General features: G+C 40.9%; 1 protein-coding gene across 8 annotated transcripts in view; it reads left to right on the forward strand.

Moving 5' to 3' along the window:
- The window catches only part of MRTFB (myocardin related transcription factor B), a 92,227-nt gene that overhangs the window by 55,255 nt on the left and 20,138 nt on the right, over positions 1-16,834 (forward strand). For all 8 annotated transcript variants that reach the window (XM_082200048.1, XM_082200045.1, XM_082200044.1 and 5 more), the window contains 4 exons: positions 10,034-10,099; positions 12,591-12,646; positions 13,857-13,932; positions 14,446-14,607. In XM_082200048.1, coding sequence (XP_082056174.1) covers positions 10,034-10,099; positions 12,591-12,646; positions 13,857-13,932; positions 14,446-14,607 — 360 coding nt within the window. The remainder of the gene's footprint in view (positions 1-10,033; positions 10,100-12,590; positions 12,647-13,856; positions 13,933-14,445; positions 14,608-16,834) is intronic.

The following is a 16,834-nucleotide window of genomic DNA, read 5'->3' on the forward strand; positions in this document are numbered from 1 at the left end:
CAAAGTGGAAAAATTGCTCTATTTATTGTTTTTTAAAGGAGGGAAAATCGTTTTTGTAACAACTGTGATAAATTCAAAGGAACTCACCACATTTCTGCACCGTTTCCATGGCAGCAAGAAGAACAGCTGTAGTGCCTTCTGTAAATGTCCAAAGTCAAATACTGGAAAACCTGTTTTTCTAAGCTCTTACTACTTTACTTCATTGCAGCTGGTTACCTTCTGTTGAAGAACGGAATATAGTGCTAGATTAGATTTTGACCAAGATTGCAATTCATATCTCTTTAGTGTACTCAAGTTTAAGCAGATGTACCCCCATCCCTACTATAAAAATGATATCCAAAGTAGCAGAATAAAAAGATAATGATAAAACGACAAGATCTGGGATTGCCTATTGTTCATACACATGCATGCACACATGCAAATACCAACAAACTCTTACATGTAACAGGAGATTCACAAAAATTTCAATTTTATAATTAATAACAACTGCTAGGATCAGCATCCTTTAAACAAATTTCCATTTCCAGACACACTACTGAATATGACCAGTTGGGGGGGGGGCAGGGAGAAAGAAACTCTTGCATTGCACACAAATGGAAAAAAGAAGCCAAAATTTATCACTCAGAGCACATATCTAGAAATGGTTGCCAAATTGAGTTTCATTTCTTGCAATTAGCCCTGCTGTGGTTTGCAGCTGGTTATTTAGTGGATGAATCGAATAGGTCTTCAACACACTTTTCTGTTGTTGGCAAAGAGTGTGACTTCCCAAACTACAGCACAATTAGTTTTACCAAGAGCGGTGTTTTAACTGTTCAAAGCACAGCTGTTTGTGGATGGATCCAAATTAGCTGGCTGTTACCCAGAATAAATGTATTTATCTATTTATGACATTTATGGGGTTCCTCTCAAGAAAGCCTCCCACCTGTCTGCTGCAACATGCATCCTGGTCTAGTTAATGACTGTGTTGCTGTTTTGCTAGAAATTAATTTAATTGGCTTGTATTCTTCTTATTTACTTGGTTTTATTGTGTGCTTCCCTGGGAATCCTTGAAGGCTGACAGGCAGTGCCTAAATAAATAAATAAAATGGGGAGTTGGTACATCTGCGAGGGATGGTACCAGGGACACAAAGCAGCAGTGATGACAACACTATCTCCTGGGGGGGGGGGGTTTATGTGAGAATTGTGTGCCTGTTCATTTTGTTGTTTGTAAATCCATGCTGCATATTTTATTTATTAATTGGTTTATTGATAAATACATATTTCAGTGGTGCCTAGGGCAGCAAACACAAACAGTAAAAGAAAACGTCTAGAAACAATTCGTAAACAAACGCAGGCTGGGAAAGATCTTTACTTGAAAGACTTGTTGAAAGAGGAAGGGTTTCACTAGCTGCCAAAAAACCTCCAATGAAGATGGTGCCTGTATAATATTTGATGGGAGGGAATTGCAAAGGATAGGTGCCCGATTGCTATATTATGTGGAACAAACCTCCTGATAAGATGGTATCTGCAGGAGGCCTTTGCTCACAGAGTTCAAATTATTCATTCATTTATTAAAAGTTCTATACTTCCCTTCATCAATGCATCGCAGGGCGGTTTAAAATACGTAACACAAAAATGCACACCATAGTAACAAATGGAAACAATACCTCTCACAGCTCAAAAGGGCACAGATTGTTTTTGCCTGGCACCTAAAGATATGTAACGAATGCGCTAAGCCAGCCGCCCTGGGAAGAACATTCCACAAGTGGGGAGCTGCCACAAAAAAGGCCCACTTTTGTGTTGTCACCCTCCGGACCTCTCAATTGGGTTTATAAGGGTGAGATGATCTTTCAAGTATTCTGGTCCCATGCTTTATAGGACTTTAATGCACCAGAACCAGCAGCTTGAACATAGCCCCGTAGCTAATTGGCAACCAGTACAATTCTTTCTGTAATGCATTTTGCACTTGCTGCAGCTTCTGGGCCTCAAAGGCAGCCATACATAGAGTGCATTGCAGACCCTCCAAGTGTCCCTATTTTCCAGGGACTTCCCAGATTTAGAGAAGATGTCCTGGTTTCTGATTTGATCCTGGAATATCCCCCATGTTTGATGGTATGGAGTTATCCGACCCCTGAGCCATCTGAGGGCAATGCTGTATAGAATTTGTTTCAATGTTTAATGTTTTATTATGTTTTTATATATGTAGGAAGCTGCCCAGATTGGCTGGGGCAACCCATTAAGATGTGTGGGGTATAAAGGGCAAAATTATCATTATGGAATGGGACGTCCCTATTTTCATCAGAGAAATGTTGGAGGGTATGGCATGACAGTAATTTAAGCTCTCTCAGCACCTCTTCTTTTGGTGTGGTGGCAACAGCTCAAGGCTAAATTGATTCCTAGCTACGGTTTGTGCAGATGGACAATAAAGTCAAATTAAATTATAATTAAGATGCCTGCAGGGGAAAGCCTATCTATTTTTTTAAACAACAACAGCCCATCTTGCTTTAAAAGTAAAGAGAATACATGCTTTACACTTTGTGTCCTGCTTCCCTCCACTGTTCATACTTCTTTTGATATGTGTATATATGCCAGTGAATCCCACATTATAAATCACAGTGTTTATAATACATGTACACTCAAAATGCAGCTGGACATTTTAGATGACACATTTAAAAACACAGACAGAAGTTGAACAGAACATGCTACAAATCTCATTGGAGCTGGAATTAAATAGTTCCTTATAATTGCTGAGGACCTTGGTGGACTATTTAGTTATTCTTTTCTGCCTGTTGTAGCTATTATAATGCACTGTGCTATATGCTAGGGTTGCCATATTTCAAAACCTGTAAATCCAGACAAAGTTGTTGAGCTTCTTTTTGCAAAATCTCAACACAAAAAAAGAAGATGAGGAACATATATTTTAAAGGAAGTTTTCCCAGACATTCAAGCAATTTCTGCTCAGATAATATTTACGAGGTCCAAATCTGGAAAATTTCAGACATATGGCAGCCCTACTATATGTTATGATTTTTAATTGTATTTTATTGCTTCTTTTATTTCTTACGTTGCATTTTATTGTACAGTATTAGAATTTGAATCACATCTAAATAAAGCTTGTTTTGGGAAGCCTTGGTATAGATAACACTATAAGGATAGAAAATACCATTTTTCTTTGATTGCCACAAGTATGAATCCTTGCATCAGCTGGTATCATCAGATCACTCTCTGGTCCATATGGCTTATTATGTATGATAAAATAATAAACTTGTAGCAAGGCTATAACTATAGTCACATCGGATCTTTGGGATGTCCTTCCTAGCAAGATTAGAAACTATTGATGGCAACTTTGCAGAGGTGTCACATAGAGTAATGTGTAAGTGAATGAGCCATTTGTGAAATCCCCATTGCAACGTGAACTGAATGGTAGCTTGGTCTCGGGCAAGCTACCATTTTTCTGCCAATCAATACATTTATGTGAGTTGTGGCAGTCTTGTGGAATAAAAACATAAGAGCACAAAGAGCTACTACTGTCCACTCAGTAAATGTCCACTCAGAAGTAAGTCTTATTAGGGGACTTACTCCCAGGTAAGTGTGTGTGGAACTGCAGTAAGTTAAACAAGGGATTTGCACTAGCTCTATATAATTATTATTTTTTTGAACAGCTGATCTCCATGACATACCACATACTCATTTCCCAGAGTGCTCAACTACAGTGGTACCCCGCAAGACGAACACCTCGCGAGACGAAAAACTCGCAAAACGAAAGGTTTTTTCGTTTTCGAGTTGCCTCGCAAGACGAATTTCCCTATGGGCTTGCTTCGCAAAACGAAGCTTGCCCCGGGGACAGCGGGTCTTCTCTTTTGAAGCAAGGGGTGGCGGGGAGAAGCGATCTTCTCCCCGCAGCCCCAGGTCTGGGGACAGCGGGAAGCGCTTCCCGCTGCCCCCGGACCTCTTTTGAAGCAAGGGGCTGCGGGGAGATCGCTTCTCCCCGCAGCCGCTTGCTTCAAAAGAGGTCCGGGGAGATCGCTTCTCCCCACCGCCCCTTGCTTCAAAAGAGGTCCGGGGACAGCGGGAAGCGCTTCCCACTGCCCCCGGACCTCTTTTGAAGCAAGGGGCTGCGGGGAGATCGCTTCTCCCCGCAGCCGCTTGCTTCAAAAGAGGTCCAGGGAGATCGCTTCTCCCCGCAGCCGCTTGCTTCAAAAGAGGTCCGGGGGCAGCGGGAAGCGCTTCCCGCTGCCCCCAGACCTCTTTTGAAGCAAGGGGCTGCGGGGAGATCGCTTCTCCCGGTGCTCCGAAGCCAGGCGGGGGGGAGGGAACACCTGCCCCCACCGCCCGGCTTCGGAATGCTGCTCCGAAGCCGGGCGGGGGGCGGGAACACCTTCTGAAGGCGGGCGGGGGGGCGAAAGTCTTTGTCCCCCCTGCCTGCCTTCCCAGGGGCTTTTAAATCGCCCCGGACAGCGGAGAAGTCCTCCACTGTCCCGGGGCGATTTTAACATGCCGCCCGCCAGCATTTTAAGATCGCCCGGACAGCGGAGAAGTCCTCCGCTCTCCCGGGGTTTTTTAAAATGCTGGGGGTGGGAAGAAAAGCCCTTGTCCCCCCCCCAGCCTTCAGAAGAGGTCCGGGGACAGACTGGTCTGAAGGCGGTTTCCCTAGGAACGCATTAATTGATTTTCAATGCATTCCTATGGGAAACCGTGCATCGCAAGACGAAAAACTCGCAAGACGAAGAGACTTGCGGAACGAATTAATTTCGTCTTGCGAGGCACCACTGTATTTAAAAACAGAGTGCCATGGGGTTGGCTGGGGGTACTGTTTGAGAAGAACAAGTTGAGAAATTGGAATTGTGGGATCATGGTATAATTCACATTGTAAAGGTACAGGTAAAGGGACTACTGACTGTTAAGTCCAGTTGCAGACGACTCTGGGGTTGCGGCGCTCATCTTGCTTTACTGGCCAAGGGAGCCGCCGTACAGCTTCCGGGTCATGAGGTCAGCATGACTAAGCTGCTTCTGGCAAACCAGAGCAGCGCATGGAAACGCTGTTTACCTTCCCACCAGAGCGGTACCTATTTATCTACTTGCACTTTGACGTGCTTTTGAACTGCTAGGTTGGCAAAAGCTGGGACAGAGCAATAGTGAGGATTCGAACCACCGACCTTCTGATCAGCAAGCCCTAAGCGCTGTGGTTTAGACCACAGCGCACCCGCATCCCATCAATTCACATTGTAGCATAGGTAAAACTCAGATAAGAAACAAACAAAATATGGCAGATATCCATGCAAATGTAAAAAGATAACTGAGATTAAAAAGCTAACTGATGAGCAGCACACAAGCACATAGTCCATAATCCTGGTGGACATTTTATTTGATTTTATTTTAGATTAGATTTTAATAGAACCTTGTGACAAACCTTCTGGAATAATTACAGTGCTTGTATTTTAAAAGTATGTGATTATAACAACATCAGAGCTCTTTGAGCAATTTGAAATAATTAAAAAGGCAAACATTTTGCTCTCTAATTTATTATGGAAAAGGTTGCTTGACTGTGTGTGCGCACACACACACAAATATACTTGGCAACATTTCAGTTTGACTCGCTTTATTTGGGGAATGGCTCTTATTATATTGTTTGGGGTATAGTTCCCACTCTGGAGCCTTCACATTGGAACCTTGGCTTGCACTGCATTTCTGGCAATGGCAAATGCATTGTTAATCCCCATAACTAATAGCATTTCTGCTCGTCTCATGTCGCTTTTGGCAGCAGGCTTTTTAAAGTGCTAGTCTTTCTGATAGACTCAAGGCATCAGATGTGTTTATACTACCCTGAGCCCATGCTGCATTATAAAATGAGCACCAGCATCTTCTGGCATGTCCATCGCAGTAAGCAGGTATACTTCACAACAGGACACTAGATAAAAATGTTTGGCACTGCAACACAATTGAATTGCTCGATGTGCTGTTAACTGGGGGGGAAAATATTTTTGAAAGGTTATTATTCTAAAAGATGAGCTACAGTTTAGTATTAATTTGTTTTCATTGGTAAGTTTCATCTGTTGCTCTCCACATTGAGGAACAAGTTTTCAAAAGTTAAGACATAGACTTAGCTCAAGTATTTGTTGTTTTAAACATGCTATAAAAGCAAACGTTACAAAAGGTGTCTATAAAATATTTTTTAAGTGATCTGGGGATTCCTTGCCCTTCATGTTCAGTAACTACTTGACCCTACGTAGAGATTTTAGCCTGTAAGTGTAGAGATAACCAAAAAGACTTTCCTGTGTAATCCATTTCTCCTCTCTCTCTCTCTTCTCACAGTGACTTAATGTTCATTCCAGTGAAAGAACTGAACACTCTAATTTAGAATGTTCTGAGATGGTATCTGAAGTATTCTTCACAAACTGATCAAAGGCTAATTTTACTCCTCTGTCCAGACCTCACAGATTCCCTGCAGTTATGATTGAAAAGATGCACATTTACACTTCAGTGTTACAGCTACGTGGAGTGGTCAACCTGCATCTTATTAGGCCATTGTTTGCTGCAGATAAGAAAAGATTATACCCATGACTTAAGTCAGCAAATAATTAAATAAATAAATTCCAACAAATTTGACCATACTTGTGTATAACTGAATGTGGCGGCAAACTTTTACCCTCAGATACTGGTTGTTGTTTAGTCGTTGAGTTGTGTCCAACTCTTTGTGACCCCACAGACCAGAGCACGCCAGGCTCTGTGATCTCATCTATTAGCCTTGCTATAGATACTGAAAAGATGAAGGGGTGAGAGAATAGATAGCGATCCATATTTTGTTGGTGAAGATGTGTGATTACACAAGGCAGAAGTCATGAACTAGAAAGAATAACCCCCTGTGTGCTCTTTCCAGTCCTGGAGAATTAGAGTTGCTTTATTCTAAGTTCTCTATTCTGAGTGTGCTGCACAATTTATAATCCTAGTGCTCTAGATTTATTAGGATCAGAATTACAAATAGGGGCATGCAAACAAGTTCCTTTTTTTGGTTAGTAGAGACAGTGTGAGGCAGTGTGCAGTGCATTACCTGGAACACTGCATTGCAGAGTATGGCCTAGTTGCACACCACTCTAAGCCAAAATTGAATCACAGGTTATTGAACAAATGGTGTGTAAACCACAAGTCAGTGTTTCAGTTGATTGCAGCGTGGCTTGTTTGTGTGTGGGGTGAGGGTAAGTTGTTGGGTCAGGTTAGCCATATTGATTTGTATGCTGTTGAGGGGGGGAATAGGTAATTGTCCTGTTGTGGTGTGGAGGTGATGAAGGGGAGCCACAAGGAGGAGAGGACTTAACCAGAAACCAGAGTTGGGGCAACATGCTAAGCCAAACCTTGATTTAACTGCTTTTGCTGGATTTAGCTAGAAAGATTTGGGAGGAGCAAAACAGCTGCAGTCTCTCCCTGGTAGCCCACACATTTGCACTAATCCATAGTTTGACAGCATTGCGTGCGAATGTGGCAATTTTGGGGGGAGAGGGGTCCTTTCTAGAATAATAGAATGGCATTGTTTTCTAGGTTTGATACACACACACTTATTTTTGGTGCCTGCTAAAACATTTTTGTTTAGACAAGCCTACACAGATATCTAGAATGGTGATATATTGTTTAGCTTATTGCCTAATTTTTGAACGTTTTAAATAGTTGTTTCAATTATTTTTAAACAATAATTTTATCTTTTTATTCTCTTTGTAAACCTCTTTAAGGATTTTTTTTTTTAAAAAAATCAAGTGATATATAAATTTTACAAAATAAATATAGAACCAACAGAACTCATATTTTAGACCAGTAACTTATTTATATATTGATATCATACTGAAAATTATGTGTTTTTTGGGGAAACACTTTGCACATTGAAAGTGTTTGTCATTCAAAAACAAACAGTGTCCTAAAATTACAGTATTGAGTTTCTTTTGACCATCTGGCAACTACTTTTGTTTTGTTTCCATTTTAAAAAAAGTAGAATGGAGACTTCACATCCTAAACATACATTCATAAGCTATCAAGAAAAAACAGGAGAATGCAATGTAGTTTATTATATATCCTATCCTAAATCCCTTTTCAAAAAAACTTTATTTGAAGAGAGGATGTATACATGCTTTGATTAATTGTTTGCTTAGATTCCCTTTTCTTATCTCATATAAAGTCTCAAGGAGAAGTATTAAGATGTAATCATTTTGTTTTGACAACTAACTTTAAAAAACACACATCAAGATCTACGGAACCAATTTATTTTTGGCCTGCAATTCTTGGACTAGGAACTAAGACTGTAACTGCCTCCCACAATGTGGTATCTGGCACATGTTTTGGACCTCAGCTCCCATCAGCCACAGGAAGTGTGGACATTGGTCTAGGTCAGGGGTAGGCAACCAAAAGCCCGGGGGCCAGATCCGGCCCAATCGCCTTCTCAATCCGTCCTGCAGACGGTCCGGGAATCAGCATGATTTTACATGAGTAGAATGTGTCCTTTTATTTAAAATGCATCTCTGGGTTATTTGTGGGGCATAGGAATTTGTTCATCCCCCCCCCCAAAAAAAAAATAGTCCGTCCCACCGCATGGTCTGAGGGACGGTGGACCGGCCCACAGCTGAAAAAGGTTGCTGACCCCTGGTCTAGGTCCTAGGATGATGGGGAGTTGTAGTCCAACAACATCTGGAAGGCACCTGGAAGGCTGATTTACAGGATCAGGTCCACTGTGGCTAAGCTACTGATTTAAACCATCCTATAAATGTGTTGGTAGTGTCATTTGATTGCTGAGTGGAAATTTAAAAAGCAAGCAGGGTTGCTGTGGCCCTGAAGGTGTGACCTAATTTTCAAAACAGAGAAACAGTCTTTTTCTTAAAACTCTCTGAGAGAAACTTATTGGCCTTTTGCTACACACATGGCATTTTATATGTGACATACACACCACTGTGGAGTTGTGATAACTGAGGAAGGCTGTAATGAGTTATGCCAACTCAGAAATATAAGAATTGAATAAGAAGGTGGAGAGTCAGTCATTCAGTTTGGACCAAAAGCAGATGTAAAAATACCCCCATTAAAAATGGATAACCAGAAACCTTACAATAGATCTTTAACCTCTGCATGATTCCCTGAGCACACAACAGAACATGTCAAACTTCCAGTGATAGTTCTTTAATAACAAATATATAGTGGGTTGGATTGAATAATATCTTTTCCTGAGCCAGGGCATATGCATGGTAGAATGTGAAAATACATTTTCTTTTTTTGCCTATCCAGTCAGCCCTCCCTGCTTACGGGCTTCATGCAGGAGCATAGCATTAGAGTAGGGCCACTAAGTGTAAAAACCAGTCTGCACAATCCTGCACATGGATGATTCCTGGATTTTATCTGGGGTAGAACTATGCTTTGGGACTATTCACTTCGGACTTCATGCTAGTAGGTTCTAATTAAATGTTACTGTATGGATGACTGAGGACAGTGGAAAAGAGTTGGATAGAGAGTGAGATGATTGTGGTGGACTGGGGTAAGGTCTGATCCTAGCCCAATTTGTATTAAGTGTTAAAATCACTCCTTACGCTTGATTTTAGTAATCCTTTCAACAATCCTAACAGACTAGTGTTATAATCCCTGTATTGTAGATGTGGGCTAAAAGAATAGTGCTGTCCTTTAAATCATTTAGTTGGGTGAGATTTCCCTGCACTAACAGCATCAGCTCCTAGGGAATTGATTGTAGATATGGACATTTACAAAGAGAAATCTTCCGCAGATAAAATGCCTAGTGTCTTGGCAATATTCCACTACCATTAAAACACAATGCAATACAATAATGCATGAATTCAAGTTAAAATGCCTGTGCCACTCCACTGTGGAAAGGAGCATATTCTGTCTGTGTTGATGCACCTAAATCCTATGGAAAACAAGGGGTCATAATGAAGCTGTAGGGCTTAAGTCCGATTAATTTAGTGAGAATTATGTATTCCTCTAACTTTCTCTGGAATGCACCCATTGTACTTAGCTACTCGTAAAACTGCGTTCCTGATTGTCAAATAATTATTCCCTTTTTTTCTGTTGCCAGTACTTCAGCTAAGGCTACAGCAAAGGCGGACAAGAGAACAGCTGGTGGATCAGGGAATCATGCCACGTAAGACTAATTTTATTTTTTGCAGCTTGTGCAGCACTGAATTCTCAGACTTCTTGCTGAAGACAAAAGGAAATAACCAATAACATTTATGCCCCCCAGAAAACAAAGGGATAATCAAAATTATGTGCTTTCACTGTCTTTTTCTTTCTCAGACACACACACACACACACACACACACACACACACACACTTCACCTTTGTGGAATTTGTCTACCTTTTTTAAGTTTAGAAAAAAACTGGGAAAAATACAGATTTTTGTTAAAAACCAATAATATACTTCATTGAAGTATTATGAATTAATTATAAATTCAATGAACAATAAAATGATTTATTGTCACATGTCTCTGTAATAGCTAATATTAGGATGTCCGTATGTCAATTTAGAATTACTGCTTCAGAAGCAACTAAAAAACCTTTATTGCTTGGAGATATATACTGTTTCTAAAACATGATTCAGTTGGTCAGAACCCAAAGATACCTTCCACATGAGAAAGTTGCGTAACACATGTGGAAGTTACGATGGAAAACCTAATCATGTGGAACTGGGTGGGTTTTTGGTGTAAGAGGCTAGAACGAGGGGCTGGTTTTGTAAGGTTGCTGAGTGGCGGTTTGGGAAGAGGTGGCCCAAGGCAAGAGTCTGGGTTGCACTTTTTAGTAGACTGCTTGGGTCTGTTTCCACTGCACTTTCAATAAACCTTAAAGATATGAGCCTCTTAGGGTGTGTAGGAAATGGGCTTTTTGTGTGCATTTTTAGAAACATCATATGCATTTTGTTTGCTGCTAATTGTTTTATTTTAGCTTTGCTATCTTGTGATAAATTTCGAGCAGGCTTGCTTTCCATGGAGTTTGTTCCTATTTATGTCTTCTTCTAAACTTTTCCTTCATTTGTGTGTTTGTGAGTTGGGTAGCTTATGTGTTTGGGTGGAGGAAGAGGTGGGTGAGGCGGGGGGAAAGAGATGCCCCAATCCGGACATTCAGTGGCAAAGTGGGATGCAGCACAGGTGGATGAAGAGAAGATAATAGCAAGCAGTTAATTGTGGTCTGTGGCCTTTTCTGTTCTACCAACCTGTCCTCCAGGCTGGTAGTGCTGTTGCTGTATGCCAGGTTGGTCATTGCCATTCCTTATTTACAATTTGATTTTGGGTGAAGGAGCTGACTTGGCATGCAGTACCATGATGTGAGTGTCTGTGCTAGGTGAGACAGATTTCACTCAGTTTGTCCCCATGGTACTTGGTACAATATCAGCGTAGGCTGGGTGGATGACGCTTTGAGTGCAAGTGACATAAGTCTCATAACCAAGACAACTGATGATAAAGGCATGTAATCTAGCCCACCCTGTGCTGTTGGTGATAGCAGCAAAGAAAGCTGACTTCTGCCACCATTTCATCCTCCAGTACTCATCCAGCAGAGTTTTTCTGTGATGAATGAGTTAAAATCTTGCCCTGTGGAAATGGCTTGGAACCCTCAGAAGCCTGCTATGACAAGTTTGCAAGGAGCAAACTTTGAGAGCAAAGTTATTTGCTGCCATTGTTAATACAGCTCTAGAGGAGGTGTTTAGATCCCCCTCAAGCCTGGATGTTTGGTATCAGTTTCAGATATCAGGGCCTGATGATGCAAAACAAGATGCTTGAGGATACTTGAAGATGTCAAACCTATCACATGCAGGTCTAACCCTTGCCCAGCTTGGGTTGTTAGAGCTAGCTGGGGTTTTGAATGAGCGAGCCCAGAGGGTATTTAATTCTTCATTGCAGGAGTAGGTAATGCCGTCTGCATTAGAGGTGGCAGTAGTGCACCCTCTCCTCAAGAGATCTGCCTGGATTCTAGAGGTTTGCTCAAGTACCACCCGGTTACAAAGATTCCCCTTTCGACAAGATGCTTGAGAAGGTGGTGGCTGCTCAACTTCATATGCATGTGGAGGAAGCAGGCCAAATTATGTTGTTTGGGAACTCCTGAGTACAACCAATCCCTGGCAAAAGTGAGGTTGCCAGTCAGCTAATCAGTGCTAACTGGGAGTCCCTTTTGGCAGGGATGGGGAAAGAGTAATACAAGCGAAGGGGGAGAATAATGAGAGTGCATGAACATTATTTTTGTTGATGTAAGGCAGACACCTGAACCAACTTATTATTCTCCATACACATATATTTGGTTTTTGTTTGCCGTTTCTACACAATTATCACCTCTTGCTCTAATACTTACTGGTATATAGAGGGAAATTAATCCAAGCACCTCATTTTTCTGCTCATGGTCTTTTAGAACCCAGTCAATATTAATGATGTTCATTGAACTTATTGGTCGATGTAGATTTTATTATTACTAACAAAAGGCCCGTCATTATGACAGGTGGGGGAGGACAACAAAGAGGAGGCCATATACTGTGGATAGAACACATTCAATGTTAATTAGTAGAAACAAATATCAAGGAGTATAAAGTATCTGTCTTTACCAGTATGTTCTGATAGTTTCATGTCAGTCTTTTACTTCTCCGTTGTAGCTTTGAAGAGCCCAGCTGCATTCCATGAGCAGATAAAGAGCTTGGAAAGAGCCAGGGTAAGGATTCAAGTTTAAACGTGTTGCTTCATTCTTCACATATATTTGCATTTGGAAAGGGTGAGATATGCAAGATATGTGAAACAAGATGAAACAAAACTAGATTATAATCTCTGGAACTAAATTTTGGGGTCATTTTTAATGAAATTTAAAGTCCTACAGTAACTAATACAAACAAGCCAAAAACAGGCAACAGTATGATTACTTATAATATTCTTCAGCCCTTTCCCCAGTCACCCTCATCTTCCACTGAATATAGATTTACAGTAGATAATCCCAGCTGAGATTCATTTTCTGTCCAAACAAACCACAATGATGTAAAGCCAAGGGTTGTTCTTGGCTTACGAATTGTGGTTTGTCTGGTAGAAGCAAACCCAGAGCACTGGTTTGCATGTCCCTCTAAGCCAAGGCTCATGATTTGTTACTCCTGGCCCAACAAAATGAGCATTAGTACACTGCTCATTCACAGTAAGCCATGGTTTATGGTTTACCATGATAGGTCCCAGTGTGTTTCATTGTAATGCAATATAGGACTCAATCATAGAGCAGCTTAAACTCAGTGCTACTTAATGACATTCAGGGGGAAATGCTGACTTGTATTTCCTGTGGTAAGTGTGTTGCGTATTCACATTCAATCTGCTCAGTAGAAGTGGCCTTAAAAAATGGGCAAACTGCACTATTGGGAAGTCATTATTGTATTTAAAAAATCAAACAGTTCAAAAACACCATTAAGTCTGGTGGTTGTAACTGCTGACTTGCTAGGAATCCTAAATTAGATTTATACCACATTTTGTTCACTAGCGTCACTATGTAGAGGAATAGGTTTGAAATACGTCATCTACAAAGAGTAAATTTGTATGAGTTGGATCTTGGATTGTAAAATGTGAAGGGGAGAAGTCTGCATTTTATCCCTTATTGTGTGAGTTGCCAAGAACCTGATGTTCTGTAGTATTCTCTAAATGATTTAATAATAAACATAAAACATAATCTTCTGATGTAAGGCAACGTCTTGCAAAACATTCTCAGATGGTTACTTTTTTTCTGTGACCAAAGAATTTTAATAATTTCCTTCAATGACAGCCGTTCAGGACTGCAATAAAGACATGTACTCTGAAAGCCATTTCCCAAAAATGTTTCCTTAAAGTGAACTGTTTGGGGTGAATTGCCAGTAAATGTGGTATATTTAACGTTCATGCATTTTTTCCTTCAGACTGAAAATTTTCTGAAGCACAAGATACGCAGTAGACCTGATAGATCAGAGTTGGTCAGAATGCACATTCTTGAAGGTGAGGACCCTGATGTCATATTTTCTGGCTGAACATTTTAAAACGCTCAATATGGCTTCAGAACTTGAATATATTCCAAACCTTTAGAAAAGCCAATGAATCTCCCTTGATAAAACTAATTATTAATATGTGTTGATAAAATCTAATTTACTCGATTTACATATTTAACAATCTTTGATTTAAGGTAAAGTGGATATTAGGGACATTAACTGTGTTGTGGTGTTTCTAGACCTCTTAATAAAGAATATTTATCTGCTTGTTTCAAAAATATATACTTTGATTTCTGCTTCAAAAACAAATGTAGCTGCAAAGATTGTACAGTGCCAGAAATGCATAGCTTGTGGTGAACTGTGATAGCCATTTAAAATGGTCAGCAAATGCTCTCTAGAAATGCATGAATAATGTGATCTAGATGTTGAAAATATGGTTGTAATATTAAAATCAAAACAAATGTTCATAAAAAGGAGTTGGAAATTGTATAGTTCTTTTTAAAATGTGTCCCCTTTCTTCCAGAGACCTTTGCGGAACCCTCTCTACAGGCAACTCAGATGAAACTGAAAAGAGCACGATTGGCAGATGATCTGAATGAAAAGATTGCTCAGAGGCCTGGTCCTATGGAACTTGTAGAAAAAAACATCCTTCCTGTAGACTCCAGTGTCAAAGAAGCGATTATAGGCAAGTAGGGAAGCTGTGACATCATCAACACCATCATCATTTATTATTTATACCCCGCCCACCTGGCTGGGTTTCCCCAGCCACTCTGGGCAACTCCCAACCAGATATTAAAAACACAATACAGCATTAAACATTAAAAACTTCCCTAAACAGGGCTGCCTTCAGATGTCTTTTAAAAGCTTTTCCCCTTGACATCTGATGGGAGGATGTTCCACAGGGCAGGCGCCACTACCAAGAAGGCCCTCTGTCTGGTTCCCTGTAACCTCACTTCTCGCAGTGAGGGAACCACCAGAAGGCCCTCGGTGCTGGACATGGGTCTATTGATGCAGAAAAGAATGAGAGGTGAAAACCTGAGCCTTAAAGGACCTTCCAAGTTATGAGGTTTTGAAAATACACATTTAAAAAGGTGCATTTGTGAAGTCATTTGTTGTAGAAGATCCAGATGGTTTCCCTCAAAAAGCATTTTTAATCATAATTTATTTATTTTAAATAATAATAATAAATTAAAAATAAAAATGTGTGCCCCACCCCCAGACCATTCCATTCTAACTATCCAACCTCCCAAAATTTTAACACCTCTTGCGATGGTTTGACCCTTTCCATTTCAACAGTACAAATTCTACAAATACCTTCCTCAAAATAATTTCACCTGCATATTTCCCGTCTTAGCACATGTTAATTTATCATTAATAGCTATGGCTATCATACCGTATTTTTCGCCCCATAGGACGCACCGGCCCCTAGGACACACCTAGTTTTTTGGGGGGGAAATAAAGGAATTTTTTTTTATTCCCCCCCCCCCGGTGCGCTGCGCTAATCCCGAAGCTTGGGGCGTGCGGAGTTCAGCGCGCCCCAAGCTTCTGGGTGCTGGCAAGGTCTCCGCTAGCCGTGGGAGAGCTGCGCGACTTCGCGCGGCTCTCCCAGGGCTAGCGGAGCGCTGCGCTAATCCTGAAGCTTGGGGCGTGCGGAGCTCAGCGCGCCCCAAGCTTCTGGGTGCAGGCAAGCTCTCCGCTAGCCCTGGGAGAGCTGGGTCTCCCATGGCTAGCGGATAGCTTCCTGAAGCCTGGAGCACCGACCCCCCTCGCTCTCCAGGCTTCAGTGAAAGCCTGCATTCGCTCCATAGCACGCACACACATTCCCCCTTCATTTTTGGAGGGGAAAAAGTGTGTCTTATAGGACGAAAAATACGATAATTTATTTCTGTGAGTATAAATACCTGTGTTATGACTCACATATTTATTTATATGTTCTGCTGGTGTTGTGGTTGTCATCAACGGAAATGCAAAGCATATTTTTTTGCAAACACAATTATTAATTGATAAAGTTTTGTCTTTCAGTGTCATCTGCTTCCTTTGTGGGGTTTTTTTTGTTCCCTTTTCATTCTCTGTGTCCCTTACAGTTGGAGGTGCTGTATATCTGACACTCATTGGATAGTACCTATGACGTCACTAGTGATGTCACTAGTGGCACAACTCCTTTCCATGATATCCAAGCCATTTTGTGTCCTTTAAAATTTTGAGAAGCATTTCTTACACCACCTCATTTTTTAAAAATACTAAATACTCTGCACTGCTCTCCAGATCTGAAACACGTTTCCCTTATACTTTCCCCCCAAAAGCAAAACACATAGATGTAGTTATGTCCCACAGCAATGTTACCATTTGCCCCTTGTTCATTTTGTGGAACAGGATACTGACACCAGACCAGAGATTGTTCTATTTTAAAACTAATGGGGAAAATAGCAGTATATTAAAGGAATCCTAAGAGCATATTTAAATGTCTGTTTTGTGGAACTGTGGACCTGCAGTCAGTGCACATTTGAGCCCCACATTCCACATACATATGTCATTCAGATTATGTCACACTTGCACTTGCACTTGAAAGAAAATGAGCTTGCTTTTTAAAGGTACACATGACACTCTCCACTACCCTGATTTTTTAATCTTTCTTCAATATGATAATAAGTAAGCCAGTTACTGCCTTCAAGAGTACTGCTTTGTCCTCATCCTCAGCTACAGGAGAGGCTCCCCCCCACCCCGCTTTTCCTAGAACACATTCATTTAATCAGGTTAGTCTTTCTTATTACCCTCTCAGTTTTGTTCTGCTTAATATTTAACTTACTGCATAAAGCATGTTTTGTTTTATGGAATAGTTGCACAGAATGTGCAGTGTAAATCAAATTTCTCAGTAGTAATTAGGAAAAAAAATAGGAAAAAATGCAGCCAAA

The sequence above is a fragment of the Podarcis vaucheri genome (genome assembly GCF_965113315.1).
Source record: "Podarcis vaucheri genome assembly, chromosome: 14".
In the NCBI taxonomy this organism is placed as follows: domain Eukaryota; kingdom Metazoa; phylum Chordata; class Lepidosauria; order Squamata; family Lacertidae; genus Podarcis; species Podarcis vaucheri.